Below are 15,303 nucleotides of genomic sequence, written 5' to 3'. Positions count from 1 at the left end.
AGTCAGCACTCAGCAATGAAAGTTGCATCTATAAAAAATAAACTTTACCAATATTATTAAAAAAAATGCTTATTTTTATGCTATATAACTTATACCCTCCTACTCTGTGATTGATCGCTGCTACAATTATGGTTTGATTTACAAAACCTCTCACTAAGCCAGATAAAATGGTTCAATCAGCTTGTTACATGGGATTAACTATTTCAATTTTCAACCAAAGCTACAAACTTGCCTTCAAAATTTATGTGCGGAGTATGTTCGTATATCGTGAAGTGATTCCATTTGACGTTGGAAGTATATGTCTGAGTAAGTCAGTGGAATATCAGTTTACGGCTAAAGAGCTGTTTGGACAGAAGGAAAAGTCTCATGGAGTATTGCCTAGCAATGCAGAAACTTCAAAGTGGTCAATAATTCCGTCGCCCAACAAGCGCATAGCTGCTCCCTGAGAAAACTTCCTAGCAAATAGAAAACACGGAACGAAGGTTGAATTGGTGCGACACCATTCTGTCCGGTGCTCCGTCTCATAATAAACATGGTTGATGTCCTGTTTAAAAAAGTTAAAACAGAATGAGAAGAAGAAAATAGTTGCATGAAAACTTGTAATCACTTCAGCAAACATTAGAAAACAGGTTTTACTAATGTAAAACAATAAAACCTAAAACTTGTTAAATATATGCTTAAGGAACCAAAAGATAACCTTTATTTCCTTTATCCTTCGAGGGTCAGCATTTGCATAGCTGAAAGTCATTGGATGCCAGCCTTTATTATCCGTTTTTGTTGTGGACTGGTTCCACAAAGTGAAGGTCACTGTTCTGCGTTCAAGTTCACCTTCAAGGCCATGCAGCTAGCAAAATAGAAGAAGAGAAATAAAATATTACAAACAATACTCGAGTAAATTAATCATTAAAGAGAGTATTTTACTAAGGTCATGTGTGACTAAAGAAGAATAATAAATGAAGAGTTGACGAACACATAGCCTAACCAACAAATGTAGATAATACTGGAAAAAAAAATACTGGTACTTACTGCAAGTAATGTCTGCACATAGTGCTCATCTGGAATACAGTTGTGTTGCTTCTGAAGTTTCTGCACTTACACCAAAAGCATAGAAAATCATTAATAAGTTATATTGTAAATAAAATAGGTACTGAAGATCATCACAGCATTATCAGTATAAACAACACTGTAATTTCATCATACTCCATACAGGATATATGATACCTTTCAGTGACAACATAATGTAAAATAACTAAAATTAGACCACTTACAAGATTCAGCTTTCCCTTTCTGGTATCAATTGGTGGACGCCTCTGCCAAGAGAGAAGGATATTAGACAGGTTTTTAACACATTACCAGACTTGCAGTTAGTCCAGTCTAGTATAGTAATGTATGCTAGAGCGTTTAGTTTAGAATTCTATATGACGACTTTGATGTAATATCAACCAACATTGATAAATCAATACAAAGTTATTGTATCCAATGTAGTGTTTTTTTTTAATAAGCTAAATTAGCCCACCCAAATTGGCACCAGAGGGAATCGAACCTCAGACCTCAAGAGGAGCACACCCCCAGGTCCCAAGCCAATACCAATGCACCAACCCAAGTGGGTCTTATCCAATGTAGTGTTGATAGCTCACATACCTTACAATATCTCTTAAAGACAGAGAAGATAACATCGTCATCAACAATCACTTCTGCATGGTTACGAACTAAGGTGAACCACTGGAAAAACAGAATAAATTCAGATTATGACATAATTTTTAGGAATAAAAAGTTGAAAATTTCATCAGTGTACCTGCTAAAATTTCCATACTATAATAACATACCAACATAACATGGCAAGTGCACTATAATTTTAGCACTATGCACTTACGAATGTCAGCTTTATATTATCACATATATAGGAAACACAGTTTCAAACTAATTATAACTACATGAAGGAAAAATGTAAAGGAACCATAGTGGCTGTTTGGTAACCCTTATAACCAGCTTAGTATCATTTCAAATAAATCATATCTATTCAGACCTTTCAGGTTATTTTGCAATTTCAAATTTATTCTTAGTTTAGTTAAAGTTCGTTGCTGGTTCTACAAAAAAGACGGACAGCAGTAAACCCCGTCTAAATTTGGAGAAAATAGAAGATAAAGAAACTTTAATACAGATAAAGAAACATTCAAAATAAATCCAAAAATATAGTAGAGAAAACAAGAATCCTTAATGCAAATGGAGTACAAAGAATCAACTTTATATATTGGTTTTTTCCTGAACTAAATTTTAACTTGAAAATGAATTTCTATAAGAACTGATTTTTAAAGTTTCCAAACAACCACCACAGCCTAACTTTTTCCCACTAGGTGGGGACTACAGTATGAATCAATCATCAATTGAAGTCATAACCTTTTATGAATTGGTTCCAATGATAAACCATTTACCTCTAAATCTCTCTAAATGGTTTTGACCTGTAGTTTTAGACAGTCAGCCTTTCTCTAACTATGATCATCCCGTCTTATTGTTGCTCCAACAAATTTTCTACACATATTCAAACCAACTAAGACAAGACTCTACCATCATTTCTACAATAGGAGATACCTGAATTTCTCTATAGTAACTGTTGTTTCACTAATCCTATCTTGTCTTGTATAATCACCCATCCAATGTAACATTCACATCTCTATGACATTGTACTCTCCAGATTCTTCATTCTAAAATTGGCTCTGTTGTATCCAGACATTCAGTTTTTATAGTTTAGCAAACACCCCCTTACATTCTATCAATCCTTCAGCAAGCCAATTTGATACTTCTTCATCAGCTAAGTTCGAACTTTAACAAACAAAGGCAACTACTTTTAAACAATGGACCACGACATAAACCGAAACAGCAATGCGACCGCAATTGAGGCCACATCAGCCACATCTGGCCGTAATTCTCCGCAACATCAAAGAATAGAATGCAATAGTTATTGCGACTAATATTTAAAACCTTGAATTACGCCTAACTGGTATGTTCCAGTTGTGCAACAAATAAAAAACACGACTGTAGGTGAAAAAAAAATACTAAGGGACATGTACGGTTGGAACGAACACAATGAGATCGGGCGCGATGAAATCAAAGATAAAAGAAATAACCTGGGACCCTTTACGCCATTTTTCCCTTGGTATTTTAGGTGACATTTTTGGGTTGTAACGACCCTCTTTCACATCAAGAAAGCTGTAATAATATAAACAAAATAGTTCAATTCACCTTTCATGTGTGTGTGTGGACTGATTATGATTGAACATTAAAAAGTAAATTAGTGCTAAGCACCTCAAGAAGCAAAGCCTTCTTCTACCTGTCCACGAAACTCCTTGGAGAAACCATGATATAATTGTACACATGGGAAAAGTTGTACAGAGGAACACATCTGCACATGGAAAACAGAAACTCAGATTCTTATCATGGCATAGTAAAGGTTAACAAAACAAATAAAATAAACAGAAAGGAAAAAGAATCATGTGGAAACTTATGCGAATACAAACTTTGAAAACACTAACCTATCTGAGAGAAGAACAAATCTTTGATTTGCAGGGTCTTCCAAAGCCGCTGACAGTAACAGCCTTTCAGCCTGAATCATACTTGATTCTCCCCATAAAACCTAAAATATGCAAAACTGAATTCTTAAAAACATATGATTAAAATAAAACAACAGGTTTCAGTTTCAGACAACATATGAGTCATATGACGATATTATAATTTAAGTTCAACTACATCTGCATACACCTGTCAATCTAAAATCACAAACTCTTGCAACAAATGTCCTAAAAGAGAGTCAAGCTAATACTCTTCAACATCAAATGCTGCTTTGTCTCTTATCAGCAGATTAGCAGATTATTACATAACAATCTGATAGACCTCCAATAAGGGGGATTAAGGCTGGATTATCATCGCCCCATGAGCATTCTCAGTTACATGTTTATATATTTGGATGATTTGGCTAAGCTAGAAACAAGATTACAAAATTGGTTGCGACGTCTCCATCATGTAAGGATCACATAAAGTTTAACTTGTTAAACTAACTAACTAATTAACTAACCATTTTTTTGTTGAAGACTCGGTATCTGGCCAAGGACCAACTAATCCGAGAGACACTAATTCTATTGTCCACTAGTGGGGGGGCCCATTTAAAACACGGACTGACCCAACACAGGAAGTGACACCCGAAGGAGGATTCAAAACTAAGACCTTGAGAGGAGCACACTCCATAGTCTCAAGCACTTGACCACTACACCAACCCATGTGGGGTTAACTAATCAACTAACCTATTAGAAACAATGTATCCTTTTACATTAAAAGAACATAAAGTTCACACCTTATGCTATTAATTTAGAAGTAACAAGTACAACAAGGAGACATGAAAACGAAACCTTAACCACATTAAAGATAATAACTTTAACATCATTTTCAATTCAAAAAGAGAATTGAACTCACCTGAATGCTATTGCTAAGTTGACGACCGTAGAAGAAATGAGACCTACTGTTTGACTCATCCAACACAAACCCAGGAGCCGAATGAACATAAATCGAAAAATTCGAAACATCACCATTCTACAAAATAAATAAAAATTCAATTTTTTTCCCAAAAAAAAAAAAAAACCCAATAAATAGGAAGAAGATGAAATAGTGGGAACCTGGAAGAAAGCACCCCAGAGAAAATCGAGGGGGATATTACGGCGGACGAGGAATAAAAAGGCGATTTTGGGAGGGCCGTGGAATACGGCGGCGCGTGAAATTCGAATTGGGGGTTTGTTAGAAATGGAATTGGAGTTAACGGAGAAGAGAGCTGCTGCAACTAAAACGACGACGCAGAAGATTGAAACGGTGAAGAGAATCAGAAGCTTGCAACCCAACCTAGTTGACACGTGGCGTCGTTTCACTGTTCTTGCCGCCATTTCTAATTCCAACACCAACTATGTTCTTGTTCTTGTTCTTTTAATAATAATAATAAAAAAAAATAAATAGAAATAGTATGATTTTGATATAAACAATGCATTAACAAGAAGATGTATATGTTTTGTTGAATTGGAATTGGTTGTTGATGAATGATGATTGAGATACATGGAAAAGGAAAACTGCAACACTTTTCTTACATGCGTTTGTGATTACTACTTAGCACGTCAAAACGACGTCGTTGATATTGTCTGTGAGTGTGGGTCCCATAGAATAAGGACTGAGAATGTGTGTAGACAGGTGTTGTAAGCTGTAGCGATGAAAGCGGCACCGTCACTCATACTGTTTTGGAATGCAATCTAAGAGCACCTGGCTAATTTATTAAATTAAACAAGTTTAAAAGGTTATTGAGTTCAAGTGGTTAATGAGTTTCACTAATAAGGATGGATTTTGGGAGAATCCGGGTTCAATTTCTTGATGGAATAATTTTTTTGTCAGACTTTACTTACCTGTGGCCGAACTCTGGACTACTATGACCTCTTTTCTCTAAGAATCAGATCATATATGCATATAAGTATGGTTTGTTAAAGGTAACTTGTGAAGTGGTGCAGATGCAACTATATGCAACGCTTATCTTATGAGTTATGATTTTTGCCATAATGCACGCCATCGACAGGTTGTTTACAATTAAGTCCAAACTCCACTTTGAGTTTCATATGTTACTAATACTAATATGTTAACGAAACATGGTACCTTGAGTATCTCTCGCATACATTTTAATAAATGAGTTTTGTTTCTTTGCCTTCAGTTTCACCATCTCTCTTGATTTTTGTACTCTCTAGCCATTTACTTTAAATTAGGCAAAAATATAATTATTAATTACTATTTTCATCAAGGTGAGACATACTTTACTTTTTCATAAATCGAGTGTATATATTTATCAACCAATAAGAACAAGTCACATGAATAGACAAAACAATGTCAGAAATATAATCACTAATTGATGATATTTTGATGTCAAACATGGCAGCAATGTCAGAAAATTTCTTACTAAACTTCAATAACCTCAATGGTGGTGCTCTATATTCCCTTAGTTGGGTCTTCCCCCAAGAGATTCCCTTAAGTCAGTTTAGTTTTAAATTGAACCCTAAATGATATATAGTTCAAGGAAAATAATCGGTGGTACGAAAAAAGTTGTCGTCCATGTTGCACGACTAGTGTGCTGTTTTCAAATTAATTTTTGTCTCTCATTTTATTTTGAGTCAAAATCATTGTTTTGGTTTGTGGTGCATTCTTAATGAATTAGTACTACATCACAAATATCTTTTTTTTATGTAGTGGTACTCCAAATCAATACTATCAATTATTATTATTATTATTATTATTATTATTATTATTATTATTAGGCATAAATATTATTTTGGCCCCTGTATGTCTGCGAATTTTTTGTTTTAGTCTCTGTATTTTTTTTGTTGCAAATAAGTCCTTGTATGTTTGCGAATTGTTGGTTTTAGTCCCTAAAGTCAAAATCCGCAGGAAAATCTGCAGTTTTCATGCAAATTTTCCTTCAAATTTTTCTGCGGATTTTGACTTTAGGGACTAAAACCAACAAATTTTGTACATTCAGGGACTTATTTGCAACAAAAAACATACAGGGACTAAAACCAAAAATTCACGAACATACAGGGACGAAAATGATATTTAAGCCTTATTATTATTATTATTATTATTATTATTATTATTATTATTATTATTATTATTATTATTATTATTATTATTATTATTATTATTATTATTATTATTATTACTGCCTCCGGTCACATATGTAAGCAAAAGTTGTTTTTTTTAGATTCATTAGAAAAGTAATATATCTAGTCCAAATTACTTTTCTAATGAATTTAAAAAGGTAATTTTTGCTTATATATGTGATCGGAGGGAGTATTATTTTGACTTTCACCACCAGTTTAATCTGATTCAGAGTCGGTTCTGACATCAAGTGGTTCCAACCACCTTCCAATCACAGTTGTGGAGACTCGAACTATAGTCATCTCTAATAAGTTTACTATGAATTACCACTGAACCAACTAACAATTGGTACCAATTATTTAGTATACTGTTAGCAACTTGACATTTGGTTTTAAATAGATATACGTGTAACTCTTCTACAGAGGTGTTTTGTTACTTTTTCCTTACTTTTTTTGTTTTTGTGTTAGTCTAATGAGTTGAAACGGATTAAGCTACATGATATAAAGAAATTTAAAGTTGTCGTGCAAATTGGACGACATAGAGCGTCGTGCCATATAGCACAGCTCATAGTTCAATAATTTTCTTAGTTTGTGCAATATTCGAAACAAAACAAAAATACTCCCTCTAGTTCTAATTATAAGAAAATATTCATTTTTTAGATACATTTAAAATTTGATGTATCTAGACAATAATATAGCCTAGATATATTAAACTTTCAATGTATCTAAAAAGTGAATCACTTCTTATAATTAGGACAGAAGGGAATATTATCACATTTCTCTTTAAAATTTGCTCTTTATTAATATTTGTCTCTTAACAAAACTTATTTGTTTTAAGGGTAAAATTTCTAGTCTTGAATATTAAGAAGAAAAAAAAATTATTCAGTGCAACATGGTTAATGTTGCTTTAGCCAAAGTGACATTATTCATATTTGTCTCTTAACAAAACTTACGATATGTGGTTATACTTTGATCCACTACCAATCTAGAATCACTTTCAAAAATCACATTTCAAACCCCAAGACCCTATCCATTGAAGACACTTGTTGCATCTCCTTGCATCAAAACAGCTAAACTCTACACAAACTAAACAAACAATTAAACTCTAACAAGTAAGAGGGCTTGTCCTTGACTTCAACTAACATTAATCCTTATATTTAACTAAACTAAGACATAATACCCAATTTACAGGTTTTATATTCAAAAATGAGGATTTAGATAACTTTCATTTTGATGCTGTGTTTGGATGACAAACAAAAAAGTGAAAGGAAAAAAATAAATAGAAAAATGTTGAAAGAATGAAAGTGAGTAGAAAGTAAGAGGATTTTTTTGTTATTCGGAAGAATATTTAATAGGAAAGTGAGAAGATTCAATCATGGCTGTTATTTGAGAAGAGAGGTGTGGCCCGAGAAAATATTTACGCGGCTGGGCACAAATGTTCTTGTCTAAGTTATTTTTAAGGAATATGTAGGTGTATTTAACGAATAGAGAATGTATTTTTCCCTGATGTTTATAATGTCTTATAATATAGACATGTCATAGAAATAGTAGAGCAAATAATGGGGGAGCGGTTGAGAAATAAGTGAAGCTAATGAAGGAAGTAGTGGAAGCCTGGGAGGTGTCTCATGTGCCTCTATTTTTTTTAACCTATCTTTCCTTCGGCATGACTAGGTACGGCTCTATTTTTTTCTTTTTAGTTTTTTTTTTTAATTAAGAAACAACTTCAGTAAAAACTAAAAACCTTATCCATTTTTCAAAAATTGTAATGCGCAGGGACAGACTTAAAGGGGGCAGGCAGTGGTCAAGCCCCCCCCCCTTCACACTCATATATGTATATAATATATATTATTCGGTCTTAATTATTTATCTACACACTTTATTTAGTATTATTATACATATATAAATTAATGTTATAATATGATAAAAATACACTCATAAAAAAAGAGTACATATATATGGGTAGAGTAAATATGAATTTATTTCTTAAATGTATAAGATGTTGTCAATACAGTGTATTGAAATTACAAAAATATTCTCGAATATGTCTATTATTAATAATTTTTAGATAAATTAACTAACAAAGCATATTTGAGGATCAAACTAACAAATAAAAGATACATTTGACAATCAAAATGACTAACAAAAAACATGTTTAAGGATCAAAATAATTGTTCTTATATAACATACTACAAACATAATAATATAATTATAAATAAATTAGTTTTGTTATATTCCTATTTTTGGCCCCCAATATAATAAATTTCTGGATCCGTCCATGAATGCGCACATATCAAGTGTGACATTCACGATAAGAAACTGACCAGCACGAGTTTGATGATCTTATTCATTGTCATCTTTTGTCAACGCATCACATGAAAGATAGATCAATGTGTATGTCAAGAAGTTCATTTATAAGTTATTCCTCTCTTTGTTCCTCTAATTTTGTGATCAAAATAATATTTTTTAATAATAAAACTTGGTTCTTCTAGATAAATAATATACACATATTACTCTAGTGTTTTAAAAAGTAAAATAAAACCAGTTCATAGCGATAAAAATAGGTTTAATATTTAGAATTACTACAAATCTCATTTAATTTGTGCATTAAATTATGAAATTGATATTTTGAAATGAATCACAAAATATAGATTTGTGGCACAAATGGAAATTATGCCCCGTACAATGCATGATTCAAGACAAACTGCAATAAGTGGTCATTGGCCCATATCTCTATTTTGTTTGAAAACGAAAATGAGATTTCTTTGACCTTTCAATAAGAATTCCTTAAAATAATCCTTGAAAACATGATGAAAAAAAAATTTAAATCAATCACCTTTACAATTATCTTTGGACATTAAAAATATCAATCACCTTTATATTTTCTATTAGAAAAAAAAAAAAAATCATCAGCTTAATTGATGTTTTATTCTCTCCCCCCTCCCCTTCAGTCTCTGTCGATCTTCATCGATGTTTTATTGATATTGCTTTAGGAAAATGCTAAACAGTGCACCCGGGGCATTGGTTAAGCATGTTAAAATAGAAATTTTGTCTCAAAATGCGTGCATTCAATGCCTCAAAATACAAAAAGTTGTATTTTCAATATAAATTTTGTTTTTTATTTCCTTTTTAGGTATGTTTAACAAGTGCCCCTGGGGCACTGTTTAGCATGACACATTGCTTTATTAATACTTAATTGGTTTTATATAAATTATTTGTACAAATACACACATAATGGAAAATGATTGGGACCTCTCTTCTATTGCGCGTAACTGCAAAGCTACCAACCTTTACTAATCCTTCTACCTTTTGTGAAACTCCACCTCAAAACCTAATCATCACCATCACCCCAACTACCAATAATATTATATCCCCTATAGACACCACACCAGCTTGCTATGATGATTTTATAATTAACCAAGAAAAAAGCTCCGTTGCAAATACACACGCAATAGAAAATGATTGGGATCTATCTTCTATTGTGTGTCGCTGCAAATTTACCACATTTACTAATCCTTCCACCACCACTACCACGACCACAAATAGTCTTGTATCCCCTATAAACACTACACCATCTTGATTTGCCGATTTTACTTTTAACCGAGAAATAGTCCAATTTATATGATTTTCCAATTTATTTTGTGGGTAATTTTAATAAATAAACTAATTTTGTGATTTTTTTGAACAAGAAACTAATTTCGTGATTAAAATGATTATTTAATACTAATAAAACTTATTGTCAAAAAAAAAGTACTAATAAAACTTGGTTCTTTTCGATGAATAATATAAATAGGCATAATTGCATATTTGATCTCTTATGTTTATTTTTCTGTTTTGATTTAGTCCCTTATGTTTAAAACTTTTCAATTTGGCCCTTTTAGTCAAATTTTTGTTTAAACTATCTACGTGGCTAATGAATTTGCGTACGCGGACAACTTAGGAGGATACTATGTGAAAGTTTTAGAAGAAATTAACTCAAAATTTGACGAAAATGACGAACTTATGTTGACATCAATAACATAAGGGAGCAACTCGAAACCTTTTAAAAATAAATAACCAAATTAAAACCTAAAATAAATATAAGGGACTAAATATGCAGTTAAACATATAAATATATTAGACTAATGTTTTAAAAAATAATAATAATAATTCATAGCGATAAGAATGGACTTAAGTTACTACAAATGCATTAAATTATGAACCTGATATTTTGAACACAAAATCCAAGTTTGTGACACAAATGAAATGCTTAAATCATCAATTCGTCCATGTAAGTTTACAAGTTTTTAATTTTCGCTCATATATCTTTTTTTATTTTAAAATAGTCTCTGAATGTGTAAATCTTTTTGGTTTTAGTCTCTAACGTTAAGTGTCGTTTCAAAAATAATGACGTGACAAACGAGGATGATGTATCAATGAATAAAATTGCAGAGAATGACCAAAACCCAAAAAACGAAATTAAACCCAAAAACTTATTTTTCTTCTTTTTTCTCTAAACTCGAAAATTGACTCATATTTCTCTGAACCCATAAATTGCAAAAATGTTTTAATGGATACGATTTGAGAGATTCAAAAGAGAAAAGAAAAAAAAGAAATAAAAACGAGTCATTTTATCTTAAAATTTTTGTGGATTTTTTTGTTGACATTTGAGGATATAATGGAACTCAAATTTTACAATATATAAAGTTGTTTGATTAAAAATTCATGTCAAATTTTGAAGATGATGATTAGTAAATTAATAAGGTTTTTTGAATAAATCAAAATAAATGGTGTAGCCGGAACTCAATTTTTGTTGGTTAAAGAGTCTTTTAGAATTTTAGGTTGGGGAGAAGAAAGAAGAAAAAAAATATCGTTTAAGTACATTCAACACAAATTTCTGGATTTGGAGAAATATGAGTCCATTTTTTGGTTTAGAGAAAAAAGAAGAAAAATATGTTTTTGGGTTTAATTTCGTTTTTTTTTTTGTTTTGGTCCCTCTCTGCAATTTTATTATTGAATTTGGATCCTCTAAGTGGATGACTGGACATCATTATTGACACACCATCCTCATTTGTCACGTCACACATTGTCACGTCAGCCTCTGTTTGTCACGTCATCATTTTTGTAACGGCACTTAACGTTAGAGACTAAACCCAAATTGATTTGCACATTCAGGGACTATTTTAAAACAAAAAAAGATAGATGGATGAAAACCAAAAACCTGCGAACGTACATGGACGAATTAATCATTTAAGCCCAAATGAAAAATATGCCCTGTAGAAGAGAATGGATCCTCTCAATTTATTTTTTCTCAATTATCCTCAATTTTCACATCTCAACCCTCAATTAGCTTTTCCCATTTTTTTTTAAACTTAAATATCATTCTATATTCATAATTGATTGTCTAAATACCACATTATTTCCATAAGTTTTTTTCCTCTTTGAGAGGATACATTGGTTCAAGACAAACACCACATTAAATGGTCATTGACTCAAATATATCTCTATTTTCGTTTGAAAAGGAGAGTGAGTTTTGTTTGACCTTTCGACAAAAATTCCTTAAAATAATCCTTGAAAGCATAAGGAAAGAAACTGGAAATCGGGAGAAACATTTTATTTTAGTCAAGAAAAAAATAATAACCGTTGTGTTTTTCAAAAAAAAAAAAATTTCCTAACTTCACAATTTTCTTTGGAAAGTGGAAATATATCACCTTTATATTTTTCATAAAAAAATCATTTTTGTTTTTGTATAAATCATTTGCTCTCTCACTCTCTCTTTTCTCTCTTATGTATTTGTTTGTCTTCTTCAATTCTTAGCGTCGTTCAATTGGTTCACCAAAATTGTTTCTTTGCCTCTAGTTTCACTATCTCCCTTGATTGTTTGCACGCTCTACCCATTTACTTCAATCAGGAAAACATAGAACCATTAAACACCCTTTTCATCAATTGTACACGCAGAATGGACAATGATGATTGGGACCTTTCTTCCATTGTGCGTAGCTGCAAAGCAACCATATTTTCTGATCCTTCCACCATTTGTGAAACTCCACCACAAAACCTAACTACCACTGTCACCCCCACCACCAACTTTATTGTATCTCCTATAAACACCACAACTTCTTGCTTTGGTGAGTTTATCTTTAACCAAGAAATTAGCTCGGTTGAAAATACATACACAGCGGACAATGACTGGGATCTCTATTCTATTGTGCGTAGCTGCAAAGCTGCCACCTTTACTAATTCTTCCACCTTTTGTGAAACTCCGGCTCAAAACCTAACTACAAGTGTCACCACCACAACCGCTAATAGTCGTGCATCTCCTATAAACACCACACCTTGTTTTGCTGATTTTACTTTCAATAAAGAAAATAGTTTTGTTTCTTTTACCCCCCTGAAACCAAATGATTTCCTAGATCTGAATAAATTGAGAGTCGATTTCAACTCAATCACTAATATCCGCACCCCCACTACCACCAGTATCCCAATCACCGTTACCACCACAACCTCTTCCCTCACCACCACCGGTCTCTCCACCCACATCGCCCCAAATATCATCACAAACACTAACACTGGCGTTCAGGTATCCAATCAAAATTCTACCTTTTTTGATTTTTCAACACCCATCAAACAATATCCAATGCAACCAAATGAATTCTCCGAAAAATATAATTTTATAACCAAATTCAATCCCACCACCTCTATCCCCACCCCTGAAACTACTATGTCTACATCTGCAATTTCTACTCCCATCACGACCAATCATACTACCATTATCCCGATCACCACTACCACCACCTTCACTAACCCAACAACCACTATCAGCACTCATACCACCACCCCTACACATCCTCAACAACCAAAACCCCAATCAAGAATAAGGTAAAGGATTTATTCTTATTATTTAATCTAATTTTGTTAAAGATCAATTTTATTATGTTAAAATTATTCAAACATATTTACTTGACTCCTTGTCAAGCAAAATCATCTTACCTTTCTTTTCTTACAGTAAAAATAAAAATCTTGTGACATCAATTTGTCATGTGAATGAGGATAAACTTTCAGAAGATCCGTGGCAATGGAGAAAGTATGGACGAAAACCCATTAAAGGGTCACCACATTCAAGGTTTTCACACATTCAAAACTCTACCTTTCACATATTTTTCATTTATTTTACAATTTAAAACTATAATATTGTTTCTTAATACACACACCCACACCTAGGATTTTTAGTAGTGATACATGTATGATTGTAAATGGTTTTAACTATTAAAACATTATGATGATTATGATTTTCCAGGAGCTACTACAAATGCAGCAGTTCCAATAATTGTCCAGCAAGAAAACATGTTGAAAAAAGCGAAACTGAAGAGAACACTTATGTTGTTACATATCGAGGAAAGCACAATCACCGAAAGCCAGAAGTTAAACAAAACTCTGATAATGAGACCTCTCGGAACAAGCCATTAGAGGCTAGATTACCCGTTGTCGGACAAGCTGGATCATCCCAAAACTTCGAAAACTTAGGTTCTCCTCATGTGGCCATGGTGCAGTTTGATCAATCGGAGAGTAACAATTCTCAAGTTCTGGACGGTCATTCAAAACTCACTAATCCGAAAACTAAACTTATAGAGAGTCAATCACATGTTATCGGAGAAGTTGGATCATCCCATAATGTTCAAAAAGTAGATTCAAATAACAGGATGATGTTACAACGTGATGAGCCGGAGAGAAGCAATGCTCCAATTTCTTCTGGTGAATTAGAAATCCCTTATTTTGAAACAAATTTTATTGGAAGCTATAATGACGATGATGACATTTTGATACCAAACATGTCAATTATGTCAGAAGACTTCTTACTGGACTTCAATCACCTCAACGGTAGTTCTGTATTACCTTAGTTAGGTCTAAACCCAAAGTTGCTGATGAAAGTGTCATTATGGCAACTTCAATTGATCTCATGTTTGGCCTTAGTTGAGGATTTTCATGTATCCAACAACTTCAATTTTCTTGTAACATTAACTGTTTAGTATTAACAAATAAATTTTTTGCGCATTAAACAATTATATTATACTGTATATTTATGATGGTAAAATCTGAACACTCATTCGGGAAATTCTTAAACACCAATTCATTATAAGAAGTTATATGTAATTTTATATATATTGGTAATTGGTTGTGTCAATTGATTCACTAGACCTCTTTAGCTTTGTATTTAATAAGATAAGATAAGAAAAGAAAATAGGAAGCACCTTAAATGCTGAGTTAATAGGGTAATTTTCACCGAGCCTAGGGTTAATAAATTTACCAAGATCTTCTTTTGGGTATGGCAGAACAAGAATTTCTTCAAACTGCATTATCAAGCAAGCTAAATTTGAGTAAATTAACATTTACTCCCTCCAGTCATTATTATAAGAAAAAAATAACTTTTTAGATTCTTTAAAATACTAATGTATCTGGCCTATATTATAGATCAGATGCATTAATTTTCTAATGTACCTAAAAAGTGATTTTTACTTATAATAGTGACCGGAGGAAGTGCTAATTCTCAATTCCACATAGATTTCCAGCAAGAAGCCGCATTCACAAAACTAGTGTGTCCGAACTCGTCCAATCTTGATCAAACGGTCTACAAAAATGTAGATACGTTAATCTGAGCTAA

General features: G+C 32.5%; 2 protein-coding genes across 2 annotated transcripts; one reads left to right on the top strand and one right to left on the bottom strand.

Annotated features, from left to right (window-relative positions):
• Positions 1–22: 22 nt before the first annotated feature.
• On the bottom strand, positions 23–5,625 carry LOC123899114 (glycosyltransferase BC10-like). The gene is made up of 10 exons (XM_045950180.1): positions 4,665–5,625; positions 4,465–4,581; positions 3,531–3,631; positions 3,329–3,400; positions 3,126–3,207; positions 1,642–1,722; positions 1,269–1,310; positions 1,027–1,086; positions 698–844; positions 23–544 (listed from the first exon to the last, which is right to left on the bottom strand). Exons 1-10 carry the CDS (start codon positions 4,923–4,925, stop codon positions 365–367), a joined length of 1,143 nt encoding a protein of 380 aa, XP_045806136.1. The 5' UTR covers positions 4,926–5,625; the 3' UTR covers positions 23–364.
• A 6,978-nt stretch (positions 5,626–12,603) lies between these two features.
• On the top strand, positions 12,604–14,542 carry LOC123896292 (probable WRKY transcription factor 4). The gene is made up of 2 exons (XM_045946704.1): positions 12,604–13,523; positions 13,942–14,542. Exons 1-2 carry the CDS (start codon positions 12,604–12,606, stop codon positions 14,540–14,542), a joined length of 1,521 nt encoding a protein of 506 aa, XP_045802660.1.
• Positions 14,543–15,303: the final 761 nt, after the last annotated feature.

The sequence above is a fragment of the Trifolium pratense genome, linkage group LG7 (assembly GCF_020283565.1).
Source record: "Trifolium pratense cultivar HEN17-A07 linkage group LG7, ARS_RC_1.1, whole genome shotgun sequence".
In the NCBI taxonomy this organism is placed as follows: Eukaryota; Viridiplantae; Streptophyta; class Magnoliopsida; order Fabales; family Fabaceae; genus Trifolium; species Trifolium pratense.
This window is presented reverse-complemented; position numbering and strand designations above follow the sequence as displayed.